The sequence below is a fragment of the Bufo bufo genome, chromosome 10 (genome assembly GCF_905171765.1).
Source record: "Bufo bufo chromosome 10, aBufBuf1.1, whole genome shotgun sequence".
Lineage (NCBI taxonomy): Eukaryota > Metazoa > Chordata > Amphibia > Anura > Bufonidae > Bufo > Bufo bufo.
In genome coordinates this window covers 10,609,668-10,629,076 of record NC_053398.1, presented here as the reverse complement: position 1 = coordinate 10,629,076, position 19,409 = coordinate 10,609,668, and the positions used below count along the sequence as shown (strand labels likewise).

General features: G+C 44.5%; 1 protein-coding gene across 1 annotated transcript; it reads right to left on the bottom strand.

Annotated features, from left to right (window-relative positions):
• Positions 1–2,366: 2,366 nt before the first annotated feature.
• On the bottom strand, positions 2,367–19,157 carry LOC120981148 (tyrosine-protein phosphatase non-receptor type substrate 1-like). The gene is made up of 5 exons (XM_040410665.1): positions 18,628–19,157; positions 11,896–12,297; positions 8,700–8,999; positions 5,034–5,333; positions 2,367–2,489 (listed from the first exon to the last, which is right to left on the bottom strand). The coding sequence occupies exons 2-5, from the start codon at positions 11,990–11,992 to the stop codon at positions 2,482–2,484; spliced, it is 705 nt and encodes a 234-aa protein (XP_040266599.1). The 5' UTR covers positions 11,993–12,297; positions 18,628–19,157; the 3' UTR covers positions 2,367–2,481.
• Positions 19,158–19,409: the final 252 nt, after the last annotated feature.

Here is a 19,409-nt window from a genome sequence, read left to right as displayed (position 1 = left end):
AGTCAATGGGTCTGCAAAAAATACGGAACGCACACGGAACACATCCGTATGTCATCCGTATTTCATCCGTATTTTGCGGATCCATACTGTAGAAATGCTATGCCCAGCCCATATTGCTCATGTGTTTGGTGATTAATAAGTTACTGTTTCCGTTTCCGATCCGCAAAAAACGGATCGCATACGGAAACCATACGGATATGTTTTGTGGAATAACGGAACGGAAGAAGACTTAAATCAGAGGAAAAAAACTTTAGCTACAGAACAATAGATCCGTGAAAAACGGACCGCAAAACAACAATGGACGTGTGCATGAGCCCCACACGTCAGTGTTCGATTAGTGATTTCCATCAGTGATTTCAAGCTAAAAGCAGGTGCGGCTTTAAAGAGGACCTTACATGGTTTAGAATTAATTGAGATAAATACCTTTACTTGCGGGGTACCCCCGCTGATGCTGTCACCCTGCCTGATTTTTTAAAATACCGCTCATACGCCCCGCTGTGCCCCCCTGCACTTTTCCCGCTCAGTATGCTAAAACTGAGCACCGATACAGGGAGGAGGAGATGCCAGGGTTTCTCAATGGGCGTCTCCTTCTCCCTGGCTGTGCCGCGATACAATCACAGAGGAGGCAAAGCGCTGTTGGAGCGCGAAACGGCTGTTGCCTTTCTTTCTGCTTTATGTGACCCGCACCCGCTATGTTTTAGACCGAATAAAGCTACGATTTAACGAAGATTCGGTGAGTGCCGCCTTGTTTTCTCTTTTTCTTCTACCGTTGAATCACAGAGGAGAGCGTTACAGCCAGGGAGTGACGCTCTCCTCTGTGATTGTATTGCGGCACAGCCAGTATCGGTGCTCAGTTTTAGCATACTGAGCGGGAAAAGTGCAGGGTGGCAGCATCAGCATCAGCGGGGGTACCCTGCAAGTACAGGTATCTATCTCAACTAATTCTAAACTATGAAAGGTCCCGTTTAAACACAGAACATGGAACAGATCTTACTCTTATGCCTTATCTCTGTGGAGGCTCTAATCCTGGTTTTGGCTCACAATCACTGATGGAAATCACTGACGTTTGAATAAGACATCTAATGGGTGGCATAAAGTCTGACTGGACGGTGTAAAGGTGCACCAGATTTGTCACCCAGCATCAGCCACTGTGGTATATCTGGTGGACCTTTAGACTCTCTCTCTAAAGTTTACACTCTCTACATTTTAGACATTAGATTAGTAAATCTATGCCTGTGTTTTTTGCCCCCCAAAATACATCCTGTAGTCCCCCTGTACATACATTATACAACGTGCACATTTTTTATCAGTATCATATCACTATAGCTCCAAAAATAAGGCTTGGACAATAGAGCAACATGTTGAAAAGTCGCATGACCAGAAACATTTGTAAGACTAGTCCACAACCTGCTGTCGCGCAGCTATTTTAGACCTACTGTTTGGCTATAAAAAAACATCCAAATTGCAGAAAGGTTGCAAGCACGTTGCAGTCGCTTACTACTTGTTTTTTGGTCTTTGATGGAAAAGTCACATGCAACATATGACCTGTGACCCAAAAAAATGGAATAGCGATTGTGGGAGGTCGGATGTCGCAATGTGTCCCTGTTCACAATCATTGGGCTTGATGTTGTGATGCGGCACCAGTGGTGTGTAGACATGGCCTTAGATGGGGTCTCCTTTCCTTAATTTTAAACACCATCATTGTACATGGTGGATAATCATCTAAGTATTTATTTTGAGCCTAGACAGTGGACTGGTCAACTGGTTGTGTATGGATAGTGAACTGGTCAGCCACTAGTTGAGTCTGGAGAGTGGACCAGTTAGCCACTAGTTGAGTCTGGAGAAAGGACTAGTCAGCAACTGTTTGTATCTGGATAGTGGACTGATTGGCAACTAGCTATGTCTGATAGTGGACTGGTCAGCAACTGCTCATATCTGGATAGGGAACTGGTCAGCATCTGTTAAGGGTCCATTCACACGTCCGCAAAATGGGTCCGCATCCGTTCCGCAATTTTGCGGAACAGGTGCAGACCTATTCATTTTCAATGGGGCCGGAATATGCTGTCCGCCTCCGCATTTGCGGATCCGTACTTCCGCATCCGTACTTTCCGCAAAAAAATAAAACATGTCCTATTCTTGTCCGCAATTGCGGACAAGATTAGGCATTTTCTATTATAGTGCCGGCGATGTGCGATCCGCAAATTGCGGAGTGCACATTGCCGGTGTCTGTGTTTTGCGGATCCGCAAAACACTTATGGACGTGTGAATGGACACTAAGTCTGGGTGGTGGAATCCTTGGCACAAGGTTGTGCCTGGATAGTGGACTAGTCAACACCAGGTTTTGTATTGAGTTTAAAGGGAATCTGTCATCCCAATTTTCTGCCAGTATTAGTAGTCACCCTTCGTTATCCTCATCATTGTAAAGAGAACATGAATTTCAGAAACCATTCAGTGCTGATCCCACATAGACTTAATGTTGCTTCAATTTCCTACAAGACAAAGTAAGAAAAAAATAATAATAATAACTCCCTACATTACTAATTGCCATAGTATCTGTACAGCTAGAGTGGCTAATAGGATTAGTGACATCAGGAATACCCTGTGCAAATGTCACTAGAAAATATTTTCTATGAAAAGATGGCAGGTCCACCTTAAATCAGAAGATTTGTTATTTTAATAATTAAACTTTTTCTTAGAATACCCCCACCAAATTTGATTGATGAGGGTCAGATTCCAAGACCTCGCCGATCAGTGCAAAAATGGGGCCATGAAACCTGGTACTGCAGCGCACCATATTAGTTTGACTGAATGGCACAAGCTTCAGGACCAGGCACAACAACTGGTACAAACCCAGGGGTGGACTGGCCATAGTCCGTACAGGAAACTTCCAGGTGGGCCAATGCCCGGGGCCGTCTAAGCCCTCCTCATGGCCGCCAGTCACGTAAGTAATGATCTGACAGTCCTAGAGCTGGGAGCATCAAGTACCTATGTACCTGGCTGGCAGCTGCAGGTGCCCTCTTCACCTGAATTCAATTGTATTGCCATCCTGAGGCAACTGGAGTAGGAGAATGTGGTGCCGGCCTCCACAGTCGGGCATCTTCAGGGGAGGTTGTTTATTCTGCTGGGGCATTATTCTTTGGTGCACTGTGGTATTTGGCTCTGCTGAGGTGATATTTTGTGCTGCAAAATAGTATTGCTGGCTCCACCTTTTTGTGTTGGTCCCACCTAATTTTGTTGGCTTTGCCTTCTATTAATTTGGACCCACCTACTACAACATGGGGCCACTTTTAGTTTTTTTGTTTTTTTTTCACAGCCTCTTTAAGTTCCCAGTCCACCCCTGTACAGACCAGTGTGCTTGTGTAAAGAATGAAATGCTGTGACCCTTCATTGTGCTAATCAGCAGGGGTGCCAGATGTTGGATCCACTCCAGATAAACCTGGATGGCCTACACTCATGAATTCCCAACCTTTTTAGCATTGGGGAACCTATGGAAACAAATTCATACCTTGGGGACATCCTTCCATGCAGAAAAGTGGCAGAGAATTATTGGCCTTCAAGGGTTAATGTGGTTGTGCCAACTTTTTATGTTATCCCCTATCCACAGGGTAGGGTATAACTGATTGGTGGGTTTCCAAGATTGGCAGTCCCTTTCCCCAGACCTGATAGGGCAGCAGTTCGAGCATTAATGATGCTGCTCCATTCATTCTCCATGGGACTGCCAGAGATAACAATTAAATCGGTGGAGGTTCTACTGCTGGGACCTCCATTGATCATGAAAATGGGGGCCCCGTACCCCCTGCAGCCCCTTGAAATGAACGGATCAGCCGGTCGGGCATGCACGTGGCTGCTCCATTTATTTGTATGGGAGTTCCTGAGATAAAGCTTGAGTATCCCCAGAATTCCCATAAAAATGAATGGAGCAGCCATTTGCATGCCCGACCGGCTGCTCCCTTAATTTCACGGGGCTGCAGGGGGTACGGGGCCCCATTCTCATGATCAGTGGAGGTCCCAGCAGTAGAACCTCCACCAATTTAATAGTTATCCCCTATTCTGTGGTTAAGCGAAAACTTAAAAGGGTTTTCCAAGATTTTAATTCTGACACCCAGGACCCCCTCTGATCAACTATTTGAGAAGGCACAGGTAAATAACAAGACAGCCAAAACATAAAACCTTTTGTAAGGGGAGGAGAACTTGGTTTGTGGGAGAACCCCTCATATGTCTATAGATGAAGGGTTTTCCTTGGCACTGTATAATTACTAAGTATATAAAGTACATAAAGATATCAAGATCAGAAAGTTGATAAATGTATTAGATATCGGACAATTAGGTGTAAAGAGGAATGGTCATCAAAAAATGCAATACAATCTGACAGCACCAAGTTATAGAGCAGGAGAAGCCGAGATTCAGTAAAACCTGTAATTTTTACATTTCTCTCTTTGTTTTTCCACTTCCTGTGAACAGCGATCGGTACAGGAGGGGTGATCAGTGATTGATGGCATTGTGTGTATAGCTGTCCGTCACTGATAGCACCTCCCTCCTGCACCGATAGGTCTTAGAAAAAGCAAAGATATAAATGTAAAAATTACAAGTTTTATTGAATCTTTTCCCATTAAATATATATCAATCTGCTTCTCCTGCTCTATAACATGGTGCTTATAGATTGCACTGCATTATTTGGTGTCAGGTCCTCTTTAAAGGGGTTATCTGAGAGTATAAAAAGCCCCCCAATATGCCGGGCCCCCACACACTGAATATACTTACCCTGCTCCCCCCGCCGCTCCTTGTCCCCGCACCGCCGCTGCTGCTTCTCCTGATGCGCAGATGAAAACATCCGGTGTCGGAGGAGGAGGAGGGAGCAGCCAATGGCAGGCGGGGACGGGGACGAGCCTCCCTAGCGTCACCTGCGATACTAGGGAGACTCGTCCCTGCCTGCCATTGACTGCTCACCCAACCCCCCGACTCCGGATGTTTTCATCCGCGCATCGGGATACTCTCAGATAACCCCTTTAAGACTGTCTCCTGGAATCTCTTACCTGTTTTCTTTTCCAGTCTCCACTGGACACTATCATTCTTATGCGGGTGTTTAATTTGACAGGTAAATATTTTCCCGAAATCTTCCTCTTTAACAGTGTAACTTATATGACCGAGAACATAATAGGGTTCACTCTCATCTTCAGGTTCGCACATTTGTGATGGAATCTCTTCTTCTCCTTTCTGCCATGTCACTTGTATGTTATGTGGATAAAATGAGTGAATTTTGCACTTCAGCTCCAATGTTTCTCCAGCGCTGTATGCTTCTTGGTTGGCTTGGATTGCATCCATTATGGGTGGAGCTGTTCATAACCAAAGATAAGGAAAAATTACTTTGAGAGCATACAGGACTAAAGGCTGTACTCGACAGCCTGATTTAACAGGCGATTGTCGGGAGGGAAGCTTTCCTTCCCAGCAATCATCCGCCTGCTAGGGGAGGAGACCGCTGCTATTACATGCAGCGATCTCCTCCTCAGTATAGGGAGGAGCAATCTGTATGCCATCGCTCTTCCCTATACTGAATCTTTGTTTGCCGGCAGACGATCGTGGTTAGACACCTGTCAAAAGATTTGGATTGCCCGATGAACAAGTGTTTGCTCGTTCGTCAGGCAATCGGCGGCAGTATTAGACTGCCAGATGATCGCTAACAAGCGTTACTACAAACAGAACGGTTGTTTGCCGAAAAATCGGCAGGTGTAATACAGGCTTAAGTAGAAGAATGTGAAATAAACCATCACAGTCTACCAAGTGAGAGACTTTTATGTAGAAAAAAATTGACAGCAGAAAAAGAGCCCTCCGTCCATCTAGTCTGCCCTTATCCTATTTTAGATTGATTTTTCATCTTTATTTTAGGAAGTTTGTTCCAAGCATTTACTGCTATTCCAGTAATATAATATTCTCTGACATTGTTTTTTATTTTACTACTAAGAAATGTTTGTAATCAGTGTGTTCCTTGAGTCCCCCAAGACCCAAGGAACTCCCAAAGTGTATGGGTTATGTCGGATCGCATGACATCCTTCAGACTGTTATAAATGGAATATTTCCCAACATATACCTCTGAGGCAAGCCTCTGGCACATGCCCCTGTAGAAGCATGAAGAGGGAAACAGTAGGTCAACCATAGGGTTCCATGTTTAAAATAATACAATAGTGAGTGCAGCTCTGGAGTATAATACAAGGTGTAACTTAGGATCAGTACAGGATAAGTATTGTATGTACACAGTGACTGCACCAGCAGAAGAGTGAGTGCAGCTCTGGAGTGTAATACACTATGTAACTCAGGATCAGTACAGAATAAGTAATTTATGTACAGTCGTGGCCAAAAGTTTTGAGAATTACATAAATATTGGAAATTGGAAAAGTTGCTGCTTAAGTTTTTATAATAGCAATTTGCATATACTCCAGAATGTTATAAGGAGTGATCAGATGAATTGCATAGTCCTTCTTTGCCATGAAAATTAACTTAATCCCAAAAAAAACTTTCCACTGCATTTCATTTCTGTCATTAAAGGACCTGCTGAGATCATTTCAGTAATCGTCTTGTTAACTCAGGTGAGAATGTTGACGAGCACAAGGCTGGAGATCATTATGCCAGGCTGATTGGGTTAAAATGGCAGACTTGACATGTTAAAAGGAGGGTGATGCTTGAAATCATTGTTCTTCCATTGTTAACCATGGTGACCTGCAAATAGATATTGTGGCTAGTAAGATTGCACCTCAATCAACAATTTATAGGATCATCAAGAACTTCAAGGAAAGAGGTTCAATTCTTGTTAAGAAGGCTTTAGGGCATCCAAGAAAGTCCAGCAAGCGCCAGGATCGTCTCCTAAAGAGGATTCAGCTGCGGGATCGGAGTGCCACCAGTGCAGAGCTTGCTCAGGAATGGCAGCAGGCAGGTGTGAGCGCATCTGCACGCACAGTGAGGCGAAGACTTTTGGAAGATGGCCTGGTGTCAAGAAGGGCAGCAAAGAAGCCACTTCTCTCCAGGGACAGATTGATCTTCTGCAGAAAGTATGGTGAATGGACTGCTGAGGACTGGGGCAAAGTCATATTCTCCGATGAAGCCTCTTTCCGATTGTTTGGGGCATCTGGAAAAAGGCTTGTCCGGAGAAGAAAAGGTGAGCGCTACCATCAGTCCTGTGTCATGCCAACAGTAAAGCATCCTGAGACCATTCATGTGTGGGGTTGCTTCTCATCCAAGGGAGTGGGCTCACTCACAATTTTGCCCAAAAACACAGCCATGAATAAAGAATGGCACCAAAACACCCTCCAACAGCAACTTCTTCCAACAATCCAACAACAGTTTGGTGAAGAACAATGCATTCTCCAGCACGATGGAGCACCGTGCCATAAGGCAAAAGTGATAACTAAGTGCCTCGGGGACCAAAACGTTGACATTTTGGGTCCATGGCCTGGAAACTCCCCAGATCTTAATCCCATTGAGAACTTGTGGTCAATCCTGAAGAGGCGGGTGGACAAACAAAAACCCACTAATTCTGACAAACTCCAAGAAGTGATTATGAAAGAATGGGTTGCTATCAGTCAGGAATTGGCCCAGAAGTTGATTGAGAGCATGCCCAGTCGGATTGCAGAGGTCCTGAAAAAGAAGGGCCAACACTGCAAATACTAACTCTTTGCATAAATGTCATGTAATTGTCGATAAAAGCCTTTGAAACGTATGAAGTGCGTGTAATTATATTTCACTACATCACAGAAACAACTGAAACAAAGATCTAAAAGCAGTTTAGCAGCAAACTTTGTGAAAACTAATATTTGTGTCATTCTCAAAACTTTTGGCCACGACTGTACACAGTGACACCACCAGCAGAATTGTGAGTCCAGCTCTGGAGTATAATACAGGATGTAACTCAGGATCAGTACAGGATAAGTAATGTATGTACACAGTGACTCCACCAGCAGAATAGTGAGCGCAGCTCTGGAGTATAATACAGGATGTAACTCAGGATCATTACAGGATAAGTAATGTATGTACACGGTGACTGCACCAGCAGAATAGTGAGTGCAGCTCTGGAGTATAATACAGGATGTAACTCAGGATCAGTACAGAATAAGTAATGTATGTACACAGTGACCCCACCAGCAGAATAGTGAGCGCAGCTCTGGAGTATAATACAGGATGTAATTATGGATCAGTCTAGATAACTAATGCTTTCTAGGTTCTATATCCACACAAACACTTTGCCCAGTGTTCATCCTGGTTGTGTTCTTTAAAATCATACTAAGGTAACTAATTTCACTTAGATTTTTAGCCCCCCACGTGGCTATCAATCAGTGGGTATATTGACTTTAATGGATTAAATAGAATTTGAAGATTCATCTGTGGACTCAGTTTGACCTGTTTTTCTTTCCTTTCCAGCATTTTCGCCAGACAGAATAGAGCAGTTTACCATTATTACTACTATTCTGTCTGGCAGAACAGGTCAAATGGAGTTCAAAGTTGAATCCTTTGAACTCCATTTAACCCATTAAAGTCACTGTACCTGTTGTGGTATATCTCTGAATACCTTTTTGAGGCATTGAGAAATACGCCTCTGAAAGAAAGCTGTTCGGAGGGCTAAAGCGCTATGTGAAGGCAGCCTTAGTATGATTTTAAATGTAACCCAACAATGTTCTGACCGTGTCATAGTATTTATTTCCTCAGTTACTTACCTCGTTTCTCTAGTCTCCATGTAACAGACTCGGAGGTCGTCTCGTGCATCACCTTACACCTGAATGGTTTCTCAAAGTCTTCCTCTGTAACAGTGCATTGCATAGAACTTACGACAGAAAACAGCCCGTTGACATCTTTTTCAGCTGCAGTAACCTCTGATGTAATTTCTTCCCTGTCTTTGTACCATATCACATTTATACTTTCTGGATAAAAAGAGTGAATTTTAGATTTTAGCTGCAACAGGTCCCCGGATTTGTAGAATTCTTGGTTGGCCTCAATTTTATCAATTTTGGGTATACCTACATAGTAATACACAAAAATTAAAACATGTAAATACTGTATCCCTATTAAAGTCATTTTGAAAATAGGTTGCTCTAATGTAGACAAGATGAAATGCATCAAACTCCATCTCATATGGCTAACCACTGCTCCCCACTACTTACCTGCTCCACTGGGTCCTGACTCCTTTACTCAGGTCCCCCGCTGTTAGTATCTGCTTTGATGATGACCTTCACCCCTAGCATCACATCAGTTGGTCATTCGACATAAGGGGGGGACAGGTCAGCGCTGTGGCCAGTCATTGGCTGCAGTGGCATCAAATTAGATGATGAGAGCAAAGGAGCCGAGACCCATCGGTTTAGCATGTAAGTATTTTTTCCTTTACAGATCTGCCCAGGAGAGGGGGTGGTGGCCTTAATACCTCTAAAAGGTGATCCACCCCTTTAATGTCTTATTTTATATGAATAAACTTAGACTTAAAGATGTTTTTCAAGATTTTTAAAAATTTAGCACAGAGCAGGGTATGAAATGACTTACCTTTTAAGTGTCCCATCACTCCAACCCCTGTCTCAGTCCCAGTTGCTCCTATTCCTGCAGCAATGACGCCACATCCATGTAAATGCTGCTGCCAGTCAGTGACCACAGCTGTTCCATTCCCTTTATCCTTCTGTTACCACTGAGGCCTGTGATTGGTGGCAGTGGTCACATGATGGACATGACGTCATCTCTGCGGGACCAGAGGAGGAAGAGAGGTGCTGGATTGGTGAGATATTTAAGGGGTGAATATGGTTTAATTCTTCATTTTATGCAGCTCCCTGCTCTGTCCTATTTTTTGTAAATCTTGGAAAACCCCTTTAATGAAACAATTGTAGAAGGAAAAGTTCTGCAACTTTCTATTACTATCTTTCAATTTTCCACTGTTATCAAGATCTGGGCTTGCTGTCACTTTATGACATATTCAACGTTTGTATCCAGAGACCTATAACAAGCCCTGCACCGGCATGAAAAGAACAGTTTGTCTGCCTCTGGATGGCTCCAAGCAGGGGCGTTGCTAGGGTCTGAAAACATCCGGGGCACAAGCCCACTGTACCACGCCCCCACCCCTTGAAGCCATGCTCCCATCGCCACTGGCCGGTCGGGGAGGCCCTTCACAGTAGTTATTAACCCCTTTCAGCAGTCCCCCCTTCACAGTAGTTATTAGCCCCTTTCCGCAGTCCTCCCTTCAGTGAATGGGGGACTGCTGAAAGGGGTTAATAACTACTGTGAAGGGCCTAGCCGTCTGGGCAACCCCACAGATCATCCCCCCACCCCCCTTGTACTTGTTCCGCTGATCCACTACTTTCGGGCTGCATGGGCATGAGTTCAGTCACTTCGGTGCGCAATCCCGTCCTGCGGCGCGTAATCCCGCGAGACCCGTGACCTACAGCGGCGGGTCTCGCGGGATCACGCGCCGCAGAATGGGATTGCGCACCGAATTGACTGAACTCATACCCGCGCAGCCCGCAAGTAGCGGAACAAGTACAAGGGGGGTGGGGAATAGCCCAATTTTTTTTTAAATGCTACCAGGCGAGCATAACATTCGGAGCACTGGACAAAACATCCAGGGCTCAATCCCCGAATGTTTTGACATAACGATGCCCCTGGCTACAAGAATGTTTCTATTCACAATCTGCAAGTAGAGATCTCGAAGACAGATTTATTGCAACACAAAGAATATAAGAAAGTTGTCGAACTTTCCATTTGTACAATGTGAGAAGTGAGAAGATGTCCAGCATTGTTTTTTCCTACCCGTGCCCCGCGCCCCCATATTGCATTGCAAAACTGAAAAAACGATCTCTGGGTGGAATAGAAAAAAAAAACAGAGGGCAAAAAGCAGACACCTGGACTAAACGTGGTAATTTTCACAGATGAAACATAGACTTTTTATTTTTATTTTTAAATGGACACGAAAAGGTGAATGAAGCCTCAGGCTGCCAGTCAGTACAATTATAATGATAGCATTTTTTTAAACACTCTTTTTTTACTACTTAAATAGTCTTTTGTTTGCCATACCTACTGTTATTTTTCCATCAACAGAACTGCGTGAAAGCTTGTTTTTTTTGTGGGGTAAGGTGTCACTTTTATTGGTACTAATTTCATTTTCACAGTGTTCACTCTGGGGGATAATTTCAACAGCTCAGACATTTTTGGATGCCATGCTAACAATTATTTTTATTGTGGGTTTTTTTACACAATAAATGGGGAGCAGGGTATTTATTTTTGTCTTCTTTTTTAAACATTTTGTTATGTTTCTTTGTGTGTCCTTCAAGGTTGACCGTCTGTACAGTACACTGCAGTATGTCTGTATTGCAGTATATTGTTTTTTTACTGCCACCAGAGGTAGGATGTAATAGAGCCCTGACATGGCAGGTCTGGGGGAAGGGGCAGGTTCTCTCTACATGGATCCACCTGAATGAAGGTTCCTAGTAGCCAAACAGTAAAACATTTTTGTGTCGTTTCGGCTACTAGTAGTGTGGACCTGTAACTGTAATATGGAGCAGCATATTAAGATGAGAGATCCACTTTAATGGCTAAATCCTTTGGAGGATAGATATGTGAAGGGGCTAATTGTTAAATCTCTTGTAGCATTTATTGTTGGAGACCCTGTTTACAAAAAGGAACGATCCATAGCAGAGCATTTTAATGTAGGCAATCCATGTATCTCAGACACGTTGTACGGAGACCTGAGATGATGTCTAGTAGTTAAGTCACATGATCTCTGATTTTATGCAGACGGGTTGTCGGAGCATGCTGGGAGTTGTAGTATTATCATAGCTGCAGAAGCACAGATTACAAACCCAACACTGCCTAATTCCAATAATAAATCACCTATGCATTATCAGCTGGGGTTTTATAGAATAAAATATTCATACTCACATTTCACCTTTAGTTGTAGATGTTTGTAAATGGGTGACATCAGTGCAGCATGGTCAACCTCCAGAGTGAGCCATGCCCCATCATGTATGTGGAACATGGGAGTTATAGCTATGAAACAGTCACAGTTGAAAAGGAAGAGTTTACATGGTTTTATAAGAGGTTCCAGGGCCAGGTGTGTGGGATCATGTAAAAGTGTACCCTGCTCAGTATCGTTCTCTGGTGACCTCTTTCTGGGTTCTATGGAGCTCCAGGAATCTACTTTCTTCGGAGTTTCTTTGTCTTTCTTTAAGTATAACTTAATAGTAAGATTGCGTGGTCTGAAGCCTGATATCAAACATCTCAGAGAGCAATTCTTCTTATGAATCAGGTCTGTTGTACAATTCTCCGTTACATTTGGTTTCACTGTAATGATCAGAAATGATACATTTATTATAGTTGCTTAAACATATCATTCATAAACAGCAACAACATGCATTAATGCTTATGGTCTATTAACATTACTTTTGCAGTGGAATCTCTGGGCATATGTGCAGCTTAGGCAGGGTGCTGAATCTCCTTAAAGAGACCATGTGCTGAATCTCCTTAAAGACACCATGTGCTAAATCTCCTTAAAGAGACCAGTCCTGTATGGAGACTTATTTGCAATGCTTTACGGGAAACTAATATACAAAGCGGTGTCTCCCAGGAAAGAGAGCCATGTCGCCTGGGCCACCTATTGGAAGTCGCTCCCTATGGGTCAAAATCCATATTTCCAACAAGGTCTTGGAAATATAGCCAGACCAGATATCTGTCCATAGACAGCTGTTTCAGGGTGGTTTGTCCTCATCATTACGGAGGTAGGATTCTTGCTGGCTGGGTGCGATGCCTTGGAAGCAGCTTATACAGGGTGTTGAATCTCCTTAAAGAGACTAGTCCTATTTGAGACTTACTGGAAGTACTCCATGGTAGGAAGGGGCAAACACCCTGAAACAGTCCACGGATGGATATCTGGTCTGACTATATACCTCAAATCCCAAGGGTTAGCTGGGAAAGTCGGATTTGAATCATAGAGAGACACTTCCCTATGGCTGGCTAAATGGTCCTTTTTCTGGGAGATACCTCTTTACATATTGGCATATATGCCAAACATATCCATAGGGTCCTATTCATCTTATAGATTAATCTATGGCATCTGTGGACATTGACATCTGTATGGAATAGTCAACTTACCGTTACATACAAAGGCATCCTATAAAATAAAACAAAACACAATGGGCACAGCATGTTTATATTTTATTTTTTAACATCCGATTGGTGACGCTTGTTACTGTATGCATGTACAGGGGCATGTGCTCCGAGGCATCTATTGGAGGTATATGACGAGAAATCCAGCCAACATATGGTACATCTCTAACAGACACTATAAGATGCAGTGTGAATACAGTCTTAGAGAGATGATGAGAGAATCAATAGGGAAGATATCAGGGGTTGCAGAGGTTTTTGTCACACCTTACTCTGGTGCCTGAGATCGGGTTCCATAAGCCTAACTGCCACATAAGAGAACATCGGTACTATGGAAAGTCAATAAAAAACTATGGTGGCATATCATACACAGTAATACAAGACATAGCAATGCCACTATACAGATTGACATGATGTCTCAGTGGCTATCGCTATAGCACTTGGGTCAAATATCCGACAAAGGATATCTGTATTGAATGTTATATGTTCTCCACATTTTTGCCTGGATTATTTCTCAAACGACATAATGAGGTTACTTGGCTTCCTAAGAAAAATTGGCCATAACATCTGCTTGAGGTAAAGGGCTTGTCTCACCTCAGACATTGCGGGCATATTGCTAGATATGCCTCAATGTCAATAGGTGCAGGTCTTAGAGGTGGGGACCCGCACCTGTTCTTCAGAACGGAGCCCACAAAAGTGAAGGAGAACGCACTGCGCATGCGCGGCCATCCTTCATTCATTCCTATGGGAGTGCTGAAAATAGACAAACGCTGGCTCGGCTATTTCCGTCAGCCCTATAGAAGTGAATGGAACGGTGCTCGTGCTTACTTGCTGTGCTTCCCATTGATTTCAATGGGATTTCCGAAAATTAACCGAGTGATATGTCCCCTAGTGATATGTCTGAGGTTAGAACAACATCTTTAAGGAAATTAGATTTTGGATTGTTACCACTAAGCATATGGAGGGATGTGAATGATGACGCAAATCTAGGCCATTAAAGAGGTTGTGCAGTGTCAGAAAAACAATGTCAGATTAGTAGGGGTCCGACTCCTGGCACCCCCGCCTATTAGCTGTTTCAAGGGATTGCTGCCTCCTCTTCATTGTTTACCTGCATGCCATCTAGCTTGAGCGGTTGTGCAGGGTAATTACAGCTGTTCGTCACCCCATTGCCACCGCTTCCCTTGTGTTGCAGTCACAAGGGCCTTAACATTGGCCTCCAGGTCTGCCATGTACAGAGGCCTATTAGGACCTGCCAGAAGCAGAGTCTAATAGGCTGATTTCAGTTTTACACTAACAGGCATAATGGACTGCAATACAGAAGTGTTGGAGTGCAGAGATCACAATAACGCCTATACAAGCGTCATAGGTGCATGGACAGGACATTTTACTCTCTAACCAAAAAGTCTTAGGCCTATTAATACGTGTTAGACTGTTCTCTGCCATTCATGAATACAGTGCGCACTCATGAACGGCACGGGCAACACAACGATACCGCCGGTGCCTGAAATATCCAATAACAAAGCTCCGTATAGCAAGGAGCTTTGTTATTTAGAATGAAGCTGCTGATTGCTCAGTTTGGGCTGGCTGCCGGAACGTACGGTGCAATGCTCTGAAGCTGTGCCGGGAGCGGCGCCGCAATCTTCAGTACTTCTAGCGGAGTGGTGGCCTGGCAGGTTAAGTGGCCTCCTGGTGGGCATTAAAGCGGTTATCCAAGATTAGCAAATGCCACCTCATATGCTGGGCCCCTCACAGTGAATATACTTACCCCGCTCCCCGCGCCGCTCCTGGTCCCCGCACCGCTGCTGTTGCTTCTCCCTGTGTACGGATGAAAACATCCAGTGTCGGGGAGTAAGGAGCAGCCAATAGCAGGCAGGGATGGGAATGAGCCCTCTAGCGTCACCCGAGATGCTAGGGAGGCTCATCCCTGTCTGCCATTGGCTGCTCCCCCCCACCCCCGACACCAGAAGTTTTCATCCGTGCACGGGGAGAAGCAGCAGCGGCAGTACGGGGACCAGGAGTGGTGCGAGGAGCCAGGTAAGTACACTGTCTCAAAAAATAAAGGGAACACTTAAACAACACAATGTAACTCCAAGTCAATCACACTTCTGTGAAATCAAACTGTCCACTTAGGAAGCAACACTGAGTGACAATCAATTTCACATGCTGTTGTGCAAATGGGAGAGACAACAGGTGGAAATTATAGGCAATTAACAAGACACCCCCAATAAAGGAGTGGTTCTGCAGGTGGTGACCACAGATCACTTCTCAGTTCCTATGCTTCCTGGCTGATGTTTTGGTCACTTTTGAATGCTGGCGGTGCTTTCACTCTAGTGGTAGCATGAGACGGAGTCTACAACCCACACAAGTGGCTCAGGTAGTGCAGCTTATCCAGGATGGCACATCAATGCAAGCTGTGGCAAGAAGGTTTGCTGTGTCTGTGAACGTAGTGTCCAGAGCATGGAGGCGCTACCAGGAGACAAGGCCAGTACATCAGGAGACGTGGAGGAGGCCGTAGGAGGGTAACAACCCAGCAGCAGGGACTGCTACCTCCGCCTTTGTGCAAGGAGGAACAGGAGGAGCACTGCCAGAGCCCTGCAAAATGACCTCCAGCAGGTCACAAATGTGCATGTGTCTGCTCAAACGGTCAGAAACAGACTCCATGAGGCTGATATGAGGGCCCGACGTCCACAGATGGGGGTTGTGCTTACAGCACAACACCGTGCAGGACGTTTGGCATTTTCCAGAGAACACCAATATTGGCAAATTCGCCACTGGCGCCCTGTGCTCTTCACAGATGAAAGCAGGTTCACACTGAGCACATGTGACAGACGTGACAGAGTCTTGAGACGCTGTGGAGAACGTTCTGCTGCCTGCAACATCCTCCAGCATGACCGGTTGGCATTGGGTCAGTAATGGTGAGGGGTGGCATTTCTTTGGAGGGCCGCACAGCCCTCCATGTGCTCGCCAGAGGTAGCCTGACTGCCATTAGGTACCGAGATGAGATCCTCAGACCCCTTGTGAGACCATATGCTGGTGCGGTTGGCCCTGGGTTCCTCCTAATGCAAGACAATGCTAGACCTCATGTGGCTGGAGTGTGGTCAGCAGTTCCTGCAAGACGAAGGCATTGATGCTATGGACTGGCCCCGCCCGTGTCCCCAGACCTGAATCCAATTGAGCACATCTGGGACATCATGTCTCGCTCTATCCACCAATGTCACGTTGCACCACAGACTGTCCAGGAGTTGGCAGATGCTTTAGTCCAGGTCTGGGAGGAGATCCCTCAGGAGACCGTCCGCCACCTCATCAGGAGCATGCACATAGGCGTTGTAGGGAGGTCATACAGGCACGTGGAGGCCACACACACTACAGGCGCCTCATTTTGACTGTTTTTAAGGACATTACATTCAAAGTTGGATCAGCCTGTAGTGTGTTTTTCCACTTTAGTTTTGAGGGTGACTCCAAATCCAGACCTCCATGGGTTGAAAATTTTGATTTCCATTTTTTTATGTTTGTGTGATTTTGTTGTCAGCACATTCAACTATGTGAAGAACAAAGTATTTCAGAAGAATATTTAATTAATTCAGATCTAGGATGTGTTAGTTTTGTGTTCCCTTTATTTTTTTGAGCAGTGTATATTCACTGTGAGGGGTCCGCACATGGGAGGGGGGGGCATTTGCTAATCTTGGATAACCCCTTTAATAAATGTTCATCATGGTGCCTACCTGGGGTTTTAAGCAGTATATTGGACTGTACTTTATCACTTGGCTATAATTGCCTGTTCTACATTAACTACAGAACCCTCCCCGGGGGCTTATTAACCCTATCTTGGACGGAAAGGAATACTGGTATTTACATGGTATTGTACTGGGAGGGGAGTGATGTTATTGACATGGGACTGTATGTTGGAGGGGGATGGAGGAAATGAGACATGTTATTTACATAGGACTGTATGTTGGAGGGGAGGGGGAGACATGTTATTTACATGGGGACCAGGCTCAGACTCTCCCTCAGGGGGAATCGCCTGGTGGGCCCCCTGAGAAAGCTGTGCCCCCAGTCCACCAGCACAGCATCTAAAAAATAACCTTTATCAATGTAAAAAACTGGATAGGACTATACAGTTTATTATTATAGACCCATCGGAAGGTTAAGATGGCTTCTAGGAATAGAGGCAGGCCAGCAGTATCCTCTGCTCCCTGGGGCCCACTTTTGGAAGTTGTTGCAGAGATCCCCATAATCATCTTCTAGCATCTTGTTGCTGTCTGCCTCTATGTGGGCAGGTAATATTTGCATGTTGCTGTACAGTGGACCCCCAGAATGAATTTTACTGGTGGGCTCTAGGCATCCCAGTCCGACACTGCATGGGGGGGGGTCTGGTATGTTGGAGGGCGCTGGAGGGAGGGGAAATATGTCATCTAGGCTAGTAATAATTCCTCTGCATAAACACCCACCTCTTAGGGCATGTTCACATCACCGCTACTTCTGTTGTTCTGCTCCGTTAGTTGAGCAAAACAACAAAAATAACGGAAGTGCTGGATCGGGCACATAACTGACACAAGCGGAGATGAGAAGACTCCATTGACTATAATTAGATCCATTCAGTTTACATTCGGGATCTTGCCTTTTTTAGACTACTTTCACACCAGCGTTTTTACTGGATCTGGCAGGATCAGCAAAACGCATCCGTTACTGATAATACAACCGCCTGCATCCGTTATGAACTGATCCGGGTTGTATTTGCTTTAACATAGCCAAGACGTCATGAACTCCATTGAAAGTCAGTGGAGGATGGATCAGTTTTCTATTGTGTCCGGATCCGTCCCATTGACTTTGCATTGTGGGTCATGACAGCCAAGATGGAAAGCAAACCGCAGCATGCTCTCCAGTATAAAACGGAAGAGAATGCATTTTTGGAGCTTTCCGTTCTATTCAGTTACGTTTTGTCCCCATTGACAATAAATGGGGACAAAACGAAGCGTTTTTTTTCCGGTATTGAGACCCTATGACGGATCTCAATACCGAAAATATTAACGCTAGTGTGAAAGTAGCCTTACCAGACAAGAATCTGTGACAGAGCCCCGAACGAGGCCTCCAACGCAGATGTGAACAAGCCCTTATAACTTTATGTAGGCCTACGTATTATTGATTTCAATTCCTGCAACTTTTGTACTCCTCCATCACTAAAAATACTCCTCAAAAATGGCAAGAGGAGTATTTTTGCTCTTCTAGAAAAAATGTACTGCAACCTCTGTTGGAGTGGATACATTTCTTATTATTGTAATTGTACTGAGCTGCACAATAAAGGTATGGTGTACCAGTAATTGTTACCTTACATTAAACAACACATGGAAAAGCAGATAAACTATATTTTTGCAAAAATGCTACTTTATGAATATTTCAGATCCCTTGTAGGTGTCAAGTGAAGATGTATTGCTGAGCGCCATAGTCCATACATGTCCTGCTATTACTGCACTTACGTAACAAGGTTTTCCTATTAGTAAGTAAAGTTCTTACCTTTTATACAATAGTAGAATATTACTCCTGCCAGTAGTATAATAGCCACAACAGTTCCAGCTCCAATCAATGGGCCCTTTTGACCTATAGGGAATAAAGAGAATAGAAGAAAGGAATACACAGTTAATCAAAGCAATGAAGGATAATATCTGGTATGAGGTTTCGCTAAACCTAATATCTAAGTATATAACTGGCTAATCCAGTGGTAGGCAACCTCCGGCACTGCAGATGTTGCAAAACTACAACTCCCACCATGCATACTTGTGCTGCTCTTCTCAGAACTCCCATTGAAGTGATTGGATCATGCCGGGAACTGTACTTTCATAACAGCAGAGTGTCGGAGGTTGCTGACCCCTGGGCTAATGGGTAATGAGTGAGCAGTTTTTACTAAAACTAGATATAAGTTGGGTACCTCGCCGGATCTTTATTAGAATAGATAGACTATTTAGGAATCTGATTTGGCGCAAAAAAACAGCTAGGATCCGACTAGATACGTTTCAGAGAGGAAAAGATGCAGGGGGGGCCCTCTATCCCCAACTCCTGGCTATATTATATATCTTCGCAGCTGCAGCAGTTGAGGGGGTGGGGAAGGATCCCTGGGGACGTTGCGTCTGCCCAGCTGATAGAGGGTTTTAAGAGTGAATGAGTTATGATAGCTACCATTCTTCACTGATAAGAAATCATATTGATATCTTGCACCGTTGTTAGATAATATGCATAATGTGTATTACTGCTGAGACAATATATGTCAACTAGAAAAGGTACAATTTCTGGGGAAATTG